General features: G+C 40.2%; 2 protein-coding genes across 3 annotated transcripts in view; one reads left to right on the top strand and one right to left on the bottom strand.

Annotated features, from left to right (window-relative positions):
• The window catches only part of HEATR5B (HEAT repeat containing 5B), a 62,529-nt gene extending 61,604 nt beyond the window's left edge, over positions 1-925 (bottom strand). For both annotated transcript variants that reach the window (XR_006741378.1, XM_036434741.2), the window contains exon 1: positions 800-925. The gene's annotated coding sequence lies outside the window, so the exon portion shown is untranslated. The remainder of the gene's footprint in view (positions 1-799) is intronic.
• Positions 850-12,636, top strand: GPATCH11 (G-patch domain containing 11). The gene is given in 11 exon segments (XM_045580519.1): positions 850-945; positions 947-1,033; positions 1,036-1,103; positions 4,631-4,702; positions 5,238-5,464; positions 6,544-6,585; positions 7,774-7,894; positions 8,221-8,311; positions 10,341-10,457; positions 11,301-11,382; positions 12,296-12,636. Coding segments are annotated over 11 exon segments (1,044 nt in total). The 5' UTR covers positions 850-864; the 3' UTR covers positions 12,352-12,636.
• Positions 12,637-18,106: the final 5,470 nt, after the last annotated feature.

Here is an 18,106-nt window from a genome sequence, read left to right as displayed (position 1 = left end):
TACTGGGGGGGAGAGGGAGAGGATAAATTGGGTAAAATAACTGAAATAGTTGCAAAGGAGGCATTTTTCCAGAAAAAAAATAAATGCCTACAAAAAAACCACAGTTCAGCCGAAACCGGTTTGGCTCAGTGGATAGAGCATGGGCCTGTGGACTGAAGGGTTCCGGGTTCAATTCCGGTCAAGGCCATGTGCCTTGGTTGAGGGGCACATCCCCGGTAGGGAGTGTGCAGGAGGCACTGATCGATGTCTCTCTCTCATCGATGTTTCTAACTCTCTCTCTCTCTCCCTTCCTCTCTGTACAAAATCAATAAAATATATATATTTTAAAATCAATAAAACATATTCAAAAAAGGGAAAAAATATAAAGACAACATTAAAACAAACAAACCAACAAAACCAGGTCATTAACCCATTCCATGAACTGGGAAACGGAAAAGCACCTGCCAGGCTGACAGCCTCGGTGTTGCTTGTCCACCGCTGGCTGCACCGCACCCTCCCCGCTCCCCGCTGCACCTGGTCCAGGAGCCGATCCAATCGCCCCAGCAAGAGGGTCCCTTCCCTCCCTGCGTCTTCCTCCGGGAACGGGGCGGGAGGCCAGGTCCCCGAGGCCGAAGCTGCAGTGCGATCCCCGGGCAGAGGCCGCCGCGGGCCGAGGGGGCCACTCGGGCTGTCCACCCCGGGCGGCGCGGACGTGCCGGCCTCGAACTGCCCCCCACCCACCCCTCTGGGTTTGCTCGGGGGCCGGGGGCGTGTGTGCGCGTCAACGTGCTTGCTTTAGCGGCGGACGGGGCGGCCTCACCTCCTAGGCTAAGCCGGGCCGGTCGGCTGGGCTCCGGGGTTAGAGGCAGCCGCCGAGGGACCCGGATGCCCCGCCCCCCGCGGTCCTCCCAGCAGGAAGCGAGGAGAGAGCGCGTGCGCAGAAGGTTGGCCTTGCGCGTGCGCACTCACCCGCGCCCGCGTGACCCCGCCCACCGCAGCTTTCCCACGGGCTCCGCACCCGGAAACGCAGGTGCGCGCTCAGGGCCCCGAGCTCCTCCCGCAGGCGGATGGGTGTGCGCCGCCGGCGATGATGTGAGCAGGCCCCGGGCGAGGGGCGCTGCCAGGTAGGGAGCCCGCTGGAGGCCCCGGATGGGGTGGGCAAGGGCAGTGAGCTGTGTGCTGGTGGTGACTAGCCCATCGCACCGCCACGCACGCTCCCACCCCCTGTGGTCGCTGGTCGCGTCCTGTGTGGGCCGCTTGCAGCCGGGAGGGATCGGAGGGGGTAGGGAATCAGCGGTCGCGGAAGGGGGTGTTTGAGACCGAGGCGTTCTTTGGAGGTCATCCCTGGCATCATTTCCAATCCCTTGGCAAAATCCTGTTAGCTCCGCCTTCAAAATGCACCCACTGCCACCGCTGTCACTGTGGTCCAAGCCACCCCCCATCTCTGTCTGGATGATCGCCTGGACACCGTTTGTGGTTAAGTCCAGCCACTTGTCCCATCTCCCCGCTAGGATGTGGAGTGGGGCTCTCGGTGTGTCTGAAGCAGCTCTCTTGCAGCCACCTCCCTGCCCCCTCTCTGCAAAACAAAACAGTGTGCTACAGTGGAACTACTTTAAAAAACTAGGAACCCCGTTCCTCCAGGTATTCAGCCCAAAAGCCTTGAGGTAATCCTTGACATCATTTCCAGTCCCTTGGCAAAATCCTGTTAGCGCTACCTCCAAAATACACCCACTTCCACTGCTGTCCCTGTGGTCCACGCCACCCCCATCTCTGTCTGGATTATCGCCTTGTGGAGTGTATTTTTATGCTCCATGGGAATGGAGGAGCTAAAGTATAGTGTATCCCTTTAAAAAGTACCTGTAACCCACTCAGATCTGCCTAGCACTTTAAAAATAACCTAATACTCATGTGCAGTAACAGGAGCCCTGAGACCTAGTTTTTTTTTGTGGTGATGACAAGACATTTAGCCTTACGGAGCCTTAATTTCTCTAACTAGTAAGCAGGACTAACTAGTAAGCAGGACTAACTAGTAAGCAGGACTTAGCTTGTAGAGATTTAATGATAATTAAGTGGGCTAAAAAAAAAGGGGGGGGATATACAGGGTAAGTGTTAAACCATTATGTGTAATAATGCTATTATTACAAAAGAAGAATCTGGTGGGTGAATTACCACAAATGCTGAATATAATCTTCCACATGTCAAACTTATTATAATAAAAGAAAAATAGACAACCGAAACCGGTTTGGCTCAGTGGATAGAATGTCGGCCTGCAGACTGAAAGGTCCCAGGTTTGATTCCGGTCAAGGGCATGTACCTTGGTTGCGGGCACATCCCCAGTAGGAGGTGTGCAAAAGGCAGCTGATCGGTGTTTCTCTCTCATCAATGTTTCTAGCTCTCTCTCTATCTCTATCCCTCTCCCTTCTTCTATGTAAAAAATCAATAAAATATATATTTTTTTAAAAAAAGAAAAATAGAAAAAACTAAACTGTAACGTTTAAGGATGCACACGTGGGTGATGCGACTATAAAGAAAAGGAGGTGATTAGAAGGAGTGTGAGTGACTAGAGGACAAAGAGGGCTCCTGAGGTGGCCAGCGAGATTCTAGCTTCTGATATGAGTGATGGTTTGCATTATCTTTTACTGTAAACATTATCCCAACATTTATCAGCTTGAATAACTATAATCATTTTTTATATCACAGTTTCTGTGGATCTGGAATTTCTTACTGGTTTAGCTTAGCATGGACTTCCTTAAGAAGTTACAGTGGAGATGCCAGCCCAGGCTGAGTCATTGGAAGGCTGGAATGGCACTGGAGAATCCATTTCCAAGGTGGCTCACTCATGTAGCTTTCAAATTTGTTGTCCACAGGAAGTCTCTGTTCCTCCCGTGTGGACCTTTTTCATAGAGCTGTGTGAGTGTCCTCACTGCAGGACAGCCGACTTCCTTCTGAGTGAGTAATCTAACTTAAGAGTTTGAGTGACCTAACTAAGAGCTGTAGTGTCATTTATGACCAAGCCGCCATACTCCTTCACTTCCATAATATCTGTGTGGTGACACGCGTCAATCAAAGATGTTGAAAACCAAGAAGCAAATATAATTGGCGGCCATCTTGGAGGCTACTACCTGGTTATAAGAGTGTTTGCCTCATGATAATTCATTAGGCTGTTCATTTGTCTGTACAGCCTAATGAATTATCATGTAAGGATACTTTATGTGTAATAATAGTATCCTTACACATGATGTTTTAACACCCAGTATATCACACATTTTTTTAGCGCATTTAATCATCATTAAATCTCTGTAATTTGTACATGATAATTCATTAGCCTGTACATAATGCGGCTTTCTGTATTGATCCTATATTTACATCAAGTTTTTTTTTTAAATATATTTTATTGATTTTTTTTTTTACAGAGAGGAAGGGAGAGAGAGAGAGCTAGAAACGTTGATGAGAGAGAAACATCAACCAGTTGCCTCCTGCACACCCCCTACCCGGGATGTGCCCGCAACCAACGTGCATGCTCCTGACTGGAATCGAACCTGGGACCTTTCAGTCCGCAGACCGACGCTCTACCACTGAGCCAAACGGGTTTCGGCAAGTTTTTTGGTTTTTTTTTTTTTTTAAATAAGACATGACACTGTAGGGAAAATGCATTTATTACCACAAAATTACTAATATTATTAAAGACCCTTTTTCTCATCATTGTTGAACATTAAGAATTTATGATACTTGGGACACAATGGTGTAGGCATTGGCATATAGGGGACTTGTCCTTGTGGTTTATAGCTTAATTGGCAAGATAGACATTAAAAATATTAAAAACTAGTATAGTAATATGTTTTTTCATCCAGTGACCAGACTCTTGGTTGCAGTTGACAGAATTCCTACTCAAACAAGTTTAAGCAATGAGGAAATTTATAAGCCTATGTAGCTGGGAAGAATGCTAGGTCACAGAGTCAAAGAAATCAGGGTCTTGGAAACTAGGGTTGGACCCTCGTTGCTTTTAGGCCTATCTTTGTCTGTTCTCTCTGTCTGGGTTCACTCTGCAGAACAGGATCTCTTAATATGGCCAAGAAGATGGCCCTCAGCAGCCCAACTTCACATATTTGCAGTTCAGAAACCCTAATGAAGAGTTTCTTTCCCCACAATCCACATATTCATACCATGTAAGGAAAGAGGGGCGTCTTGGCCCTGGTTTAAGTCATCCCTTCTCCTGTTGCAGGGACGTAAAGCACTACAGTTGGCCATCTTGTGCCTAAGAGAGTATAGAAATTGTCACCTTCCTCTAGAACAGTGGTTCTCAACCTTTCTGATGCCGCAACCCTTTCATACAGTTCCTCATGTTGTGGTGACCCCCAAACCATAAAATTATTTTCGTGGCTACTTCATTACTGTAATTTTGCTACTGTTATGAATCATAATGTAAATATCTGTGTTTTCTGATGGTCTTAGGCGACCAAAACATTAATAACTGTATTAAAGGGTCGCAGCCTTAGAAAGGCTGAGAACCACTGCTCTAGAACCACATGGAGGCCAAAGGAAAGCATGAACGTCGCCTGGGAACCTGTTAGAAATGCATAGTCTCAGGCTGCAGCTCAGAATCAGACTCTTAAAAATTAGTAACTGTTACCCTGTCCTATTTGATTTGCAGATACTCCTGTTATATGAAGTTGAACATGGAGGAAGAAGAGGACTATATGTCTGATTCCTTCATTAATGTCCAGTAAGTCAATGTGTACACTTCATAGAATGCTGTGTATAAGGCATTGATGTAAACTCTCAAGCAATGACATTAACTTCAAATGTGAGGTTGGAAAGTTACTAATTGCTTTATTGGAACACCATCTACATATCCATACAGTGCTTCAAGGAGTCTCTGAGTGCTACCCATTTTACTCTGCCTTTGACTCTTTTTATTCCCCTCTTCCTAGGAAATTTGCTCCTTTCCTTTATTTCATCTTACTGTCTCTCCTAGCTACTTGGCTCGTTATTATTGCCAACGACTTAGAAAAATTAACCCAAACTTACTTTTTGAACTGTATACTTTCTTTAGTTTCCCATAATCTGGCACCAACCATCATCATTTTTATTAAAATAGCCATTCTCAGAGGTCACTGATTGCATTCTAATATTTGTGATAACACAGATGGTCAGAGAGGTAGCACCGAAATATGAAGTAGTGTCAGGTGAGTGAGTATCAAAGTCATGAGACAGCTTCACGTACTCATCTAAAACGGCCTTTTCCCTTTTTTCTTCAGAGAAGATATCAGACCAGGATTGCCAATGCTAAGGCAAGTTCGAGAAGCCCGTCGAAAAGAAGAAAAGCAACAAGAAGCTAATTTGAAAAACAGGCAGAAGAGTGTAAAGGAAGAAGAACGAGAAAGACGGGACATTGGGTTGAAGAATGCACTAGGCTGTGACAACAAAGGGTTTGCTTTGCTCCAGAAGATGGGATATAAAAGTGGTCAGGCCCTTGGCAAGAGTGGTAAGTCACATCCAGAAATAAAAAAAAGTGTTCCTAACCACCCAATGGTGGTTCACCCATGAGGGCCAGAGATGGCTGTTGAATCTTACTCATCTACACAGAAATCCAAACAACTTAAGCTTCTTAGCCTCTTGTTTGCTAACAAGTGTTATGGAGAACTTTCACCTTCCCACATCCACTTCACACGACCAGGGGCCACTAAGAGCTGCTGGTCAGCCCAGCTCAGCCTCGAAGCCACTAACGATGGGGACGGGCAAAGATTAGAATGGAGACAACAGCTAACCATGGCCAAAGGGAAGGGAAACGACATTGGGGACTCTGCCAGGACTCTGCCCTGTTTGCCCTGTACCTGTAGAGCAGCTGCCGAAGTCGAGACTCCATTCTCACTTCTCTTTTTAGGAAGTGAGACTTTATTAAGATTTGATACTAGCGCATTTGGAAGGCTGGAATGGCACTGGAGAATCCATTTCCAAAATAGCTCTCACCGGTTTGAGGGCAGCTCTCACCGGTTTGGCTCAATGGATAGAGCATAGGTCTACGGACTCAAGGGTCCCAGGTTCGATTTCAGACAGGGGCGTGTACCTTGGTTACAGGCACATCCCCAGTAGGGGGTGTGCAGAAGGCAGCTGATCAATGTTTCTCTTTCATCGATGTTTCTAATTATATCTCTCCCTTCCTCTCTGTAAAAAATCAATAAAATATATATTTTTTTAAAGATATAAAGGCCATATATTTAAAGTAGCTTCTGAAAGCTGTTTTCTTCTCTCCTTTATGTAATTGCTTTGATCTTATCTAAAAAGACTGTCACCCTCTTGGATGTTTAATATAAGTCTTTTACTTCATAAAACACTACCTTTAAGTGACTCAGGAGGCTGTGGGTCACCCTTATTGAGAACTCTGTATTTAAAATGAGGTAATTGGTTTACAGTATTGATGTTCAGATTGCAGTTTGAATATCATTGAAACAGGAGGGGATTTCTGTGGGACAATGTAAAGTTGCAAACTGCTTGTTGATAGTTTGAGGAAGAATTTCTAAAGTAGTTTGTGTTTTGTTCTCTCTCTTTTTTTTTTTTTTTTAGGAGATGGTATTGTTGAACCAATTCCTCTCAATGTCAAAACAGGTATGTATGTAATTATTTTTAGAGATATTTACCAGTAATAATAACTTACGCTTATATCTAGCACATATATTTGCTTAATAAGTATTTTTTATGATGGATCTGTTTCAATTTTTATCATAAGCCCTCAGTAAAATGTTTCTTAGTTCAATTTCTAAACCTTTTAAAATAAAAATAATTTTTAGTGAGTATAAAATTTTAAATAATAAAAAATCTGGGGGGAAATTGTTGTAACCATTAAAAATGTTCAGACAGTAGCCGAAACCGGTTTGGCTCAATGGATAGAGCGTCGGCTTGGGGACTGAAAGGTCCCGGGTTCGATTCCGGTCAAGGGCATGTACCTTGGTTGCGGGCATATCCCCAGTAGGGGGTGTGCAAGAGGCAGCTGATCGATGACTCTCTCTCATCGATGTTTCTAACTCTGTATCTCTCTCCCTTCCTCTCTGTACAAAATCAATAAAATATATTTTTTATAAAAAAAAAATGTTCAGAAAGTATTCTGAAACAGATATATCCATTAAAAGTTTTCCTTAAGCTGGGACCGGTTTGGCTCAGTGGATAGAGTGTTGGCCTTTGGACTGAAAGGTCCCGGGTTCGATTTCGGTCAAGGGCATGTACCTTGGTTGCGGGCGCATCCCCAGTGGGGGGTGTGCAAGAGGCAGCTGATCGATGATTCTCTCTCATCGATGTTTCTAACTCTCTATCCCTCTCCCTTCCTCTCTGTGAAAAATCAATAAAATATATTTTAAATAATAATAATAAAAGTTTTCCTTAAATATCAGATCACCTAAAACTAATACAAAATAATATTGAATGTAAACTGTATTTGCAAAATAAAATTTAAAAACAAATAAATGAATGTTTTTCTTAATACTTTGAACGTATTATATTTGAAAAATATGTTTTATTTTTTCATAATATTTAGATGAAAGTTGGAGTTCTCCAATTTTAAAAAATTGTATAGTATTACTGTCATATTAGATCAAATTAATATTGATTTTGCAAAAAATCAAATTGTGTGCTTAGGGTGTTTTTTTAATCTCTATTTTCTCCTGCCATTCTTATCAAATGATTTTGAGTGATTGTAATCAAGTTACAACTCCATTTAATTTGTTATAACAATATATAAATTGTCACGTTTTGAAATATAAATTTAAATGTAATTTCTCACAGAGTTGTCTGTTTGAACAGGGAAAAGTGGCATTGGCCATGAGACTTTATTAAAACGGAAAGCAGAGGAAAAATTAGAAAGCTACAGAAGAAAGATTCACATGAAAAACAAAGCTGAAGAAAATGCTGCAGAACAGTTCCGGTAAAACTTTGTATTTGAGCTGTTTTTTGTTTCATCTTGCCTCAACGTGTTCTAGTTTTTAATAGATTTCAGAGAAGAAGGAAGAGGGATAGAAACATTAGTGATGAGAGAGAATCTTTGATCAGCTGCCCCCTCACACCCCACTCTGGGGATAGAGCCCTCAATGTAGGCATGTGTGACTGGGAATCGAACTGTGACCTCCTGGTTCGTAGGTTGACACTCAACCACGGAGCCCATTAACCAGGCAGTTTTTAGTACTTGGGCATAGAAAATGGATAAAGCAAGTACAGACCTGTAATGTGCTATTTTTTTTTTTCTTTAATTAGAATGCGACTTAAAAGCAAGCAAGATGAAATGAAGCTGGAAGGAGATCTTAGAAGAAGCCAAAGAGCCTGTCAACAATTGGATACTCAGAAGGCAAGCCTTTTACCTGCTTTCAGTTCGGTAGTGAAGTGTTTTGGCCCCCAGTGTGATTTGCCATGAATTTATATTTAAAAACAACAAACCAAACCAAACATTCCAATTCTGGTATAGCTCATCTTCTACGAAGCAAAGCATCAATTTTCAACCTTTTTCACCTAATGGCACATCTAATAAGCTAATTACTATAACTGTGACTCACCAAGAAATATGTTTTACCCATCTGACAAAAAAAATAGATATAATTTTGAATGATTTACCAAATAAATAATAATAATAATACCTACCCATTTTGTTCCTAAATGACTTTTTAAAAAATCCAGTGCCTATACGTGTATATAAGAATTTCTGGTACCAAGAATTAACCAATCAGCCTTATTATGCGACATGACCAATAAGATGCAACTCTATTATATGACTTATGTATTTATGGACATCAGATGGCTGTCATTTTTTTATTTGACAATCTAAGAAAAAAGAGTTTGGTGTTCCTGACTGAATAGTCGAGAATTGTATCTTTTAAAAATTCTTGTGGCACACCAGTTAAAACTCACTGGATTAAAGTTTTCATTTAACATGTACTATTCAAAATACTGACTTTTCACGTCAGGAACCTGAGTAGTCTGAATTATCCAGTAAGGGTTAAATATCATTTTCACATTTACAATAGTTGTTCTCTGCTTATGTTAATATTGGTTACTCAGAGCCACTATGTATGGAAATTCTATTCACCAGAATATCTGACTAACCAGAATAGCCTATTTTCAGTCTACCTTGTGTACCTCATGTGTCTCTAACTATTAATATCATGGTAGAATACTATCTATTTCAGATTTAAATGATTTCTATCTTTGATTTTATTTTGCCTTTTTATTTTATTTTGATGGTACAAAAGTCTCAAAATTGTGCCTTGGCCAAATAACTGTTGCTTAGAGCATTGTCCCCATACACCAAAGTTATGGGTTCGATCCCCAGTCAAGGCACATACAAGAATCAACCTATGAGTACATAAATAAGTGAAACAACAAAACTCCCTCTCTCTCTCTCAAAATCAATTTTAAAAATGTAGTTTTTAAAGTCTCAAAATTATCTTTAAATATATTGCTAGGAGCAATCTCATTTTTATATATTTTCCTAGCACTTTATTTTGAATGTATGTCTTGACTCTTAAGATTTTCTAGCTTATATGTACGGTATTTATTATTATTAATTTATTATTTTTTTATTTTTCTTTATTGATTAAGGTATTACATAGGTATCCTTATATGTATTATTTTATATCCATTAAGCTATTGATGCCCATAGCTTATTTTCCCTAGTACCGGTAGATTGAACTTGGAGACAATACAGTATTCTAATTGGGCCCTGGCTGGGTAGCTCAGTTGGTTAGAGGTTTGTCTCATACACAAAAGGCAGCAGATTTGATTTCTGGTCAGGGCACATACTGAGATTTCAGGTTCAATTCCCATTTGGGGCATGTAGGGCATGTACAGGAAGGCTACCAATTGATGTTTCTCTCTCACATTGATGTTTTCCCCTCTGTCTCTCTCTCCCACCCCCTCTCTCTAAAATTCAATAAGCATGTCCTGGGATAAGGGTTTAAATACATGTGTATATACATATATTTTTTAAATTGGGTTTTGCATCCTCAGAATTTACAGTGCAGTGCTTTACGCTTGAAGCAGCATCCAGTAAATTTTTAATCAAAAGGATGAATTCGCTGAAACTGGTTTAGCTCAGTGGATGGAGTGTTGGCCTGCAGACTGAAGGATCCCAGGTTTGGTTCCGGTCAAGGGCATGTGCCTTGGTTGCGGGCACATCCCCAGTGTGGGGTGTGCAAGAGGTAGCTGATCGATGATTCTCTATCATTGATGTTTCTAACTCTATCCCTCTCTCTTCCTCTCTGTAAACAATCAATAAAATATATATATTTTTTAAAAAAAGGATGAGTTCATGTTGACACAAAGATACTGGTGATAGGCTCATGTTTAGCTATGTTTAATTGGGAACGATTCTACATTTTCAGAATATACAGGTTCCCAGAGAGGCCTGGTACTGGCTGAAGCTTGAAGAGGAGACTGAAGAAGAGGAAGAGGAAGAAAACAAACAAGATGAAGATGAATATGAGAGTGAAGATTTAAGTGTATGTTTTGGGACCATTTTCCTGAGCAGGCTGTCTCAGCATTGGCACTGTTGACATTTTGAGCCAGGCAGTGGTGTGTTCTGGGGTGTTGTTCTGTGTATTGCAAGATGCCTGTTGCACTTCCCCCTTGTGACATGTCCTCTGAGGGGAAATCACCCGTAGTTGAGAACTACTGCCTTATAGGTTTATTAACTCCAGATCAAAACTTTATCATTTTTCCCTTTAGCTTCAGTTCACCCTCTCACCTCTGCTCTAGTGTGGTAGATGGATTAGCTGCAAATGTAAATTATTTCCATTTTTACCTTGTTTCCTGTTAAACTTGTGGAAGCGATTCTTCTTCCCCACCCACACACAAGACAAGCAAAACTCAATTCAAAGGAAGAGGAGATTATTCCAGAAATAACCACATGGTTACATGTCCGTAAGACTTTTGTAGGAAACATTCAAAATTTGAAAAACCTATGTACCACTTAAATGGGAGACCACTGATGAGAACTTGAATGGCACAGGCAGACAATGTTCTCCCTCACCCCACAGGGGAAGGTAGATTCTTTGAAAGTAGAAGTGGTCTTTAAACGACCCTTATCCTAACAGGGCCAGCCAAATTCTATTTCTGAATGTTAACAATGAGTCTCAATTCAGTCTGAAAACTTGTGAAAATAATCAGGGTAGCTGGTAAACTGGGACACATTCTAAAATATTCTGCCTTTCACACCTCTCCTAACTGGTAGAGTGTGTAGTGGAAGATTTACAGCCTTGGGGTAGGTCAGCATGATCCAAGAGACCAGAAAACCAAGTTCCTGGTCAATGTGAACCATTAATGTGCTTGTGTCCTGTTTGTAGGTACTGGACAAATTACAGATATTGACGAGTTATTTAAGAGAAGAACATCTGTATTGTATTTGGTGTGGAACAGCCTATGAAGGTAAGAAAATGCTTTAAACTTTTTAAAAATATTGGATACAAATGCTCTTTGATTTTCAACTTTCTTTTTTTTTTTTTATGAAAGTCATATTTTCCATAGATAATGGAAATTTCTTATCCTATCCAAAAGGTAATGTAGAATCAATGTCTTAAATAAGTAATAAGTATAGAAATAATTGCCTTGTAAAAGGTGTTTTTAACTTTTTGGAAACAGTGCAGAAGGGAGTTTTTTAGTCTTTTACTTAAGAAAAAATTTGATTCACTTAAGGATGATAATTTTTTATGCTTTATTTTTAATCCTTCTTAAGTTATAGATACTTGAAAGATATATTAACTTTTTAGAACTCATTATTATATAAATAGAATATTTGTCTCTGAGCCATGAAAGTCAGCTTGTTGAAAGACACTTTTTGTTTTGTTTTTAATTTTAGAAAGAAATGGTTTAAAACTTGTCATATGTATTACAGAGCCAAGTGCTTTCCCTTCAAATACATTTGCCCAGGCTGACTTATTAACTTATTAATCTTATTTAAAGATTTTGAACTTGAGAGTGAAAATTTTTTTTAACATATTTTATTGATTTTTCACAGAGAGGAAGGGAGAGAGATAGAGAGTTAGAAACATCGATGAGAGAGAAACATCGATCAGCTGCCTCTTACACACACCCCTCTGGGGATGTGCCCACAACCAAGGTACATGCCCTTGACCAGAATCGAACCTGGGACCTTTCAGTCCGCAGGCCGATGCTCTATCCGGTGAGCCAAACTGGTTTTGGCAGTTATTGGTTTGTTTGTTTTTTACTAGTATCTTTTCCTGGTTTAACAAGAGCAAACAAAGCTACAAAATGCATGTTATGTTGAAATAATTTTCTAGAATAGTTCACAAGTCTTCTATTTTCTTCATGTAAATTACAGATAAAGAAGACCTGTCTTCAAATTGCCCAGGACCGACTTCTACAGATCATGACTAAGTTTCTCAATGAAGTAGAAACTTGGAAAATGCTGTTGTTTCCTAGACAGTTAAGCAGTTAGAATTCCCAAAAATTTTTATGCCAAATCTTTGTTTTTGTGGGGGGTTTTTTGCACTGTAGAAGTACTTTGTACTTTGGAATATAAAAGTTCATGGACTCCAATAAAGTAATGGAATACTTTTTCAGAACACCAGATGGGCCATTACAAGTTATGGCTCTATTGTGATGCTTATGGAATTTAAGGACATCAACAGGTAACTGTTATTCTCCACTTTGGAACAAGTTGAGAAATAAGATGTGAAAGATACCACAATATCAGCTTTATTGTCCTTGAAGCTGAAACAGAGAGCAAGGCTGACGATCCACCAGGGACTGGGCCTCACGTGCTAAGTTCAGTCTCCCAAAATCCCTCATCAGATAAGCAGACACCCTTGCCCTGGCCGGTTTGGCTCAGTGAATACACAGCCCGCCCATTGAAGGGTCCTGGATTCACTTCCTGCCAAGGGTTCTCTCTCACATCGATGTTTCCTCCCCTCCACTCTCTCTAAAATTCAATGGAAGAATATCCTCAGGTGAGGATTAACAAACAATCAAAAAGACACCCCTCTACGGAGAGGGTTCACGGAGCTTGTTCCCACACTTCTCAGAGCTCACTGCCTTAAAACAGCCCATTCCATTGCTGGGTAGGTCTAAGCAATTTCAGAGTTACTTTTCCGTCTTGAGCTGAAATCTGCTTCCCTATGATTTAACTGAATACATCTAAAGACCTATTTTGGCACACCTCTACAGAGCTCCGCCCGAGGTCGGGCACCAAAACGGTGAACTTTTTAAAAAGTGATTTTGATTCGCTAATCTAGGACAGTTCCTAGATGTCTGTATTCAGAGTTCTAAGAATGAGTCTGTGAAGCACCTGTGGGTGAGAACTAATGCTGTAGTTAACTGTAGGGCATTGCTGCTCTCGGGATAGCACTGTGACCTCGCCTGTACAGTTTTACCGCTCCCCTGTCAGTAGCAAAGAGCAAGAGGTCAACCTCTTCTCCCTTGTGTTGGAAACAGCACACACGAGAACATGGCAAACACTCAGCTACACGGGCACAAGCAAATCCATAGCACAACGTGTTTTAGCCTCCGACCTAACATGACCCAGTTCATTTGTCCTCAAGTTGAACTCGGGGAGCTTTAAAAAATAATACGAGGGTCCCGCCCCCAGAGGTACTGAGGTCATTGCTCCCTGGGGCCTTGGCATCACTGCCCTTGAGTCTAAGAGGCAGCAGAGCTTGAGAACCACTTACCTGGTTAACTTCTGGGCCTGAGTTCTTCATACAGAGCATGAGTCATTTTTATGAATACATGTACATATATAAAATATGGGGGACATCTGTAATACTGTCAGCAATAATGTTAAAAATATATTGGAGGTCATACAGTTAATAATGCTGTTGAATATTGTTTCATTTAAAAATAATGCTGTTGCCGAAACCGGTTTGGCTCAGTGGTAAGAGCGTCGGTCTGCGGACTGAAAGGTCCCAGGTTCGATTCCCGTCAGGGGCATGTACGTTGGTTGCGGGTACATCCCTGGTAGGGGGTGTGCAAGAGGCAGCTGGTTGGTATTTTTAGCTATCTCTCTCCCTTCCTCTCTGTAAAAAAATCAATAAAAGTATATTTAAAAAAAATAATAATGCTGTTGAATATCTGTTTCATTTAAAAATAATAAAACTATGTTAATAACTAAAAGGAGTACATCTTTCCCTCAGGTTTTAGTCACATCCTCTCCTGTCATTTCAGCCAATGTACCTATATTCTTTCCGTCAGTCTCAAAGCCATGTGGATTGTTTCACATTGGAATTAGGAACTGGCTTCCTTGTCTCCTCTTAGTGACTTTGGCGGACAGCCACCACCTGCCCAGCGGCCTAGAATATTCTGAGTATGTTCATGAACAACTCTTCTGAGAATGGAGAATAATGTTGGTGGCCCCAGCACTCACCAGAGGGTGATCTGGATTTCCAGGCCCAGGGCCTGCCTTGGAGAGTGAGAGACACCCCACCATTCTTGTCCATCACTGGTTCCAAATGAAGGCTTTCAACATGAGTAAAAATGTTTTATTCGTATAGGCCTTTTATGAGTTCATAACTAGACAATAATGAAAGGGAAGCGAAACATTGAAAATAAATTTTTAATCATCTTTAGAACATCTACATGAAATTTGAAACAAGTAAATTTTAACGTCATTTACTTTTGTTCATATTATGCTGTTTATTTTCAAAGTCCTATCTATACAATTTCTAAAATGTTTCATTTTCCTCATTTCAAATCCCACATACTGGAGCTTCTGGAATTCAAAACAAGTAGATTTCAGGGTAGCAAACTGATTTGCCTTACAGACCTTTAAGTGTTATTTGCCCAACATTTAATACTTAACATTTTAAAGTGGACATTTAGTATTCGATGTATTTTGTAAGTTCGATCATGTAAAATTAACACTCTCCACCCATTCAAAAGCACATAATAGAGTTCCTGCTTTATGCAGGGCAGTGTACTCGATGTCTTGGCTATACCAAAAGCAAGAGTGCCTGTCCCTGCTCTCCAGCAATTCACAGCATGAGCTGAACAGCCATGTGGGAATAGCTGCGCTTTGAGGCCAACTGGTAGGTAAGCACAATACAGAGGCACTACACAATGGGAGGGCTAGGAGGAAGTTTCATTCTGAGAGGGAGATGGTGGAACACTATGGAAATAGCACTGAATTTGGGTTCTGAACATCACTTTGATAGCAAAGTAGTGAGGAAGGAGTTACAACATGACCCAGAAGTTCCACTCTTAGGTACATGCCCAAGAGAACATATCCACATAAAACCTGAGCATGAACATTCACAGTAGCCTTCTTCATATTAGCAGGAAAATGGAAACAACCCAAATGTCCATCCATTAACGAGTAAATAAAATGAAGGATCCAACAAAAAGAACCAACCTGAGTAAACCTTAAAAACAGTACACGAAGCGAGGAAGACCACATATTGTATGATTCCATTTAAATGCAATGTCCAGAATGGGGAAATCCATGGAGATAGAAGATTCTAGTAGCTCAGTGATTACTTAGAATTCTGGGGGGAAATGAGGAATGACTAATGGACATGGGGTTTCTTTGGAAGCTGACAAAATAATGTTAAATAGCCCATCTTTCCCATTTAGCCTTAGAGAAACTTCATTATAGAAGAATCATATATGATAAATGCAAGAGGTTTGATAGAAGCCAAAAATTCACTAACCCCTAATGAATTAATGGGTCCAGACAACATTCATCAATGGTTGCTAAAACCATTAGGTGAAAGATTGAAAGGAAGCCTTGTGATGGATGACAGCACCACGAGCCACCGATCAATCTGAAAATCACCCAAAGTGGAACAACCAGACATGGTAGCCAGAAAGAACACACTATCACCTCTGCAGTATTCCAGAGGGAAAAGCTTCGAATCAGAATCAAATCAAGTTTCTAGAAGTAACTAGACACCAGGGTATATCATCAGCCACATCCGGAATGGAGTAAATTCTATAATAAATATTCCTCAAATAAATGGCAAGAAGAAAGAAACCAAAAACAAGAGTCGATGTTAGAGAGTAAAAGAGACATCAACTAGATGCAATGTTGAATTCTGATCAAAACAACCTGTAGAAAGATACTTTTGAGACAGGAAAACTGAATGCATGCTGAATTTTGATATACTAGTAATTAAACACATCTTATTAATTTTGTTGAGTGACAATGATATTACGGTTTTCTTAATGTTAAAAAGATCTTATCTCTTAGAGATAAAGAACATTTTAAGTATTTACAAGTGAGATGACATAATTCCTTAAATTTGTTTTAAAATACTCCAACAAAAGAAATTTTTTTAAAAGGGTGAATGCATTATATATATATATATATATATATATATATATATATATATATATATATCATATACAAATATATCTTTCAAAATTTCCAAGTGTGCTTTATAATTTGAAAATAAGGTCTCTGGACTTTGCCCCTCTCCTCCTCTAAGACGATACATTTTATACATTATAATTTTGAGGCTGAGAAAATATATACTTACAAATAAAAACTTCCAAGAGATAACATAAATATTAAAATGAGAAGGTAAAAGTAAGGCTGCCTTCCTTGGAGCACAGCCTTACTCATTATATCCAGATAATACTGTTTTTTAAAAAAGATTTCTCCCCTCCCAGAAATATTTCAAACCTGCAGAAAAGTTCAAAAAACACTTCTATACCCTCAACCTAGATTTATCATAGGTCAACCGTTAACATTTGCTTTCTTTCTCTCTCATCATATACACATTTATTTTTGCTAAACATTTGAAAGTTGCAAACTTCATGGCACTTCACCCCTAGATACTCCTTCATGCATTGACTAAGAATGGGACATTTTCCTGCATGACCATAATATCGTTAGCACACCTAAGAAAATGAATACTGCCCGTCTGGCGTGGCTCAATGGTTAAGCATCGACCCATGAACCAGGAGTTCACGGTTGGATTCCTGGTCAGGGCACATGCCCAAGATGCAGGCTCGGTCCCCAGTGTGAGGTGTACAGGAGGCAGCCAATCAATGATTTTATCTCATCACTGATGTTTCTCTCTCACCCTCTTCCTTTCTCACTGAAATCAATAAAAATATATTTTTTTTTAAAGAAAATGCATTATTATTCCATGTCATCTATATGTCAAGCCCCTTGCCCAGACTGCCAATTTGGTCTCTCTCCTCATCCAAACTCCCAGCTGAAGTATTACTTGTAAGCCCTGTGCAGGTTAACTATTTTCTACGCTTAGCTATTGCCTTACAGCAGAGTTATCATCTCTTTAAAGAGCAGTCGCCAACCTTTCAGACCTCATGGATCACCAGTGGTCCATGGACCACCGGTTTCCAACCATTGCTTTAAAATGTTTGTTAGAATAGATACAAAATGTACTTAAGGTAAGTAATTGTAAACACTAGTGAACTCAACATCCAGTTTAAGAAAAAAAGAAGTTAGCAGTACCTTTGAAATCCACTTTCCCAGTCACATCAGTACCATCCTTGCCCAGAGATTACCATTATCAGATTTAATATTTCTCAACATTTCCTTCCCTTTGTTATTGTTTACATTTGTTTAGATTCCTACACAAATGGTATCGTTTAGCATGTTCTGGAATTTTATGTAAATGGACTCATTCTGTGTACATTTTCTGTAATGTGCTTTGTGGCTTACATTGTTCGTGAGAGGTGTATCATGTTATTCCATTTAGCTGTCATTTGTTCATTTTCACTGCTCTGTAGTATTCCAACGCAAATATAATATTATACAATGTGTGTATCCACTTTTCTCTTGATGGACAGCAGTGCTGTTTTCTGTTCCTTTGACTTTTATAAACAAGATTTCTATGAATATTCTTGTAGGCATGTATGTAGGAATGGAATTGATGGCTTTCTGGTATATAGACATTTATCTTTATTACAGGATAAATTGTTTTCCAAAGTGATTGCATATAATCTGTCTTTTTATGGTCACAATTTTTCTCCAACTGGCTTAACTATTTAAAATAGGGCAAGAGCCCTAACCGGTTTGGCTCAGTAGATAGAGCGTTGGCTTGTGGACTGAAAGGTCCTGGGTTCAGTTCCGGTCAAGGGCATGTACCTTGGTTGCGGGCACATCCCCATTAGGGAGTGTGCAGGAGGCAGCTGATCAGTGATTCTCTTTCATCGATGTTTCTAACTC

This window comes from Pipistrellus kuhlii, unplaced genomic scaffold, assembly GCF_014108245.1.
Source record: "Pipistrellus kuhlii isolate mPipKuh1 unplaced genomic scaffold, mPipKuh1.p scaffold_m20_p_13, whole genome shotgun sequence".
Classification (NCBI taxonomy): domain Eukaryota; kingdom Metazoa; phylum Chordata; class Mammalia; order Chiroptera; family Vespertilionidae; genus Pipistrellus; species Pipistrellus kuhlii.
Note: the sequence above shows the minus strand (reverse complement) of the source record. Positions and strands in the feature narration are given on the sequence as shown.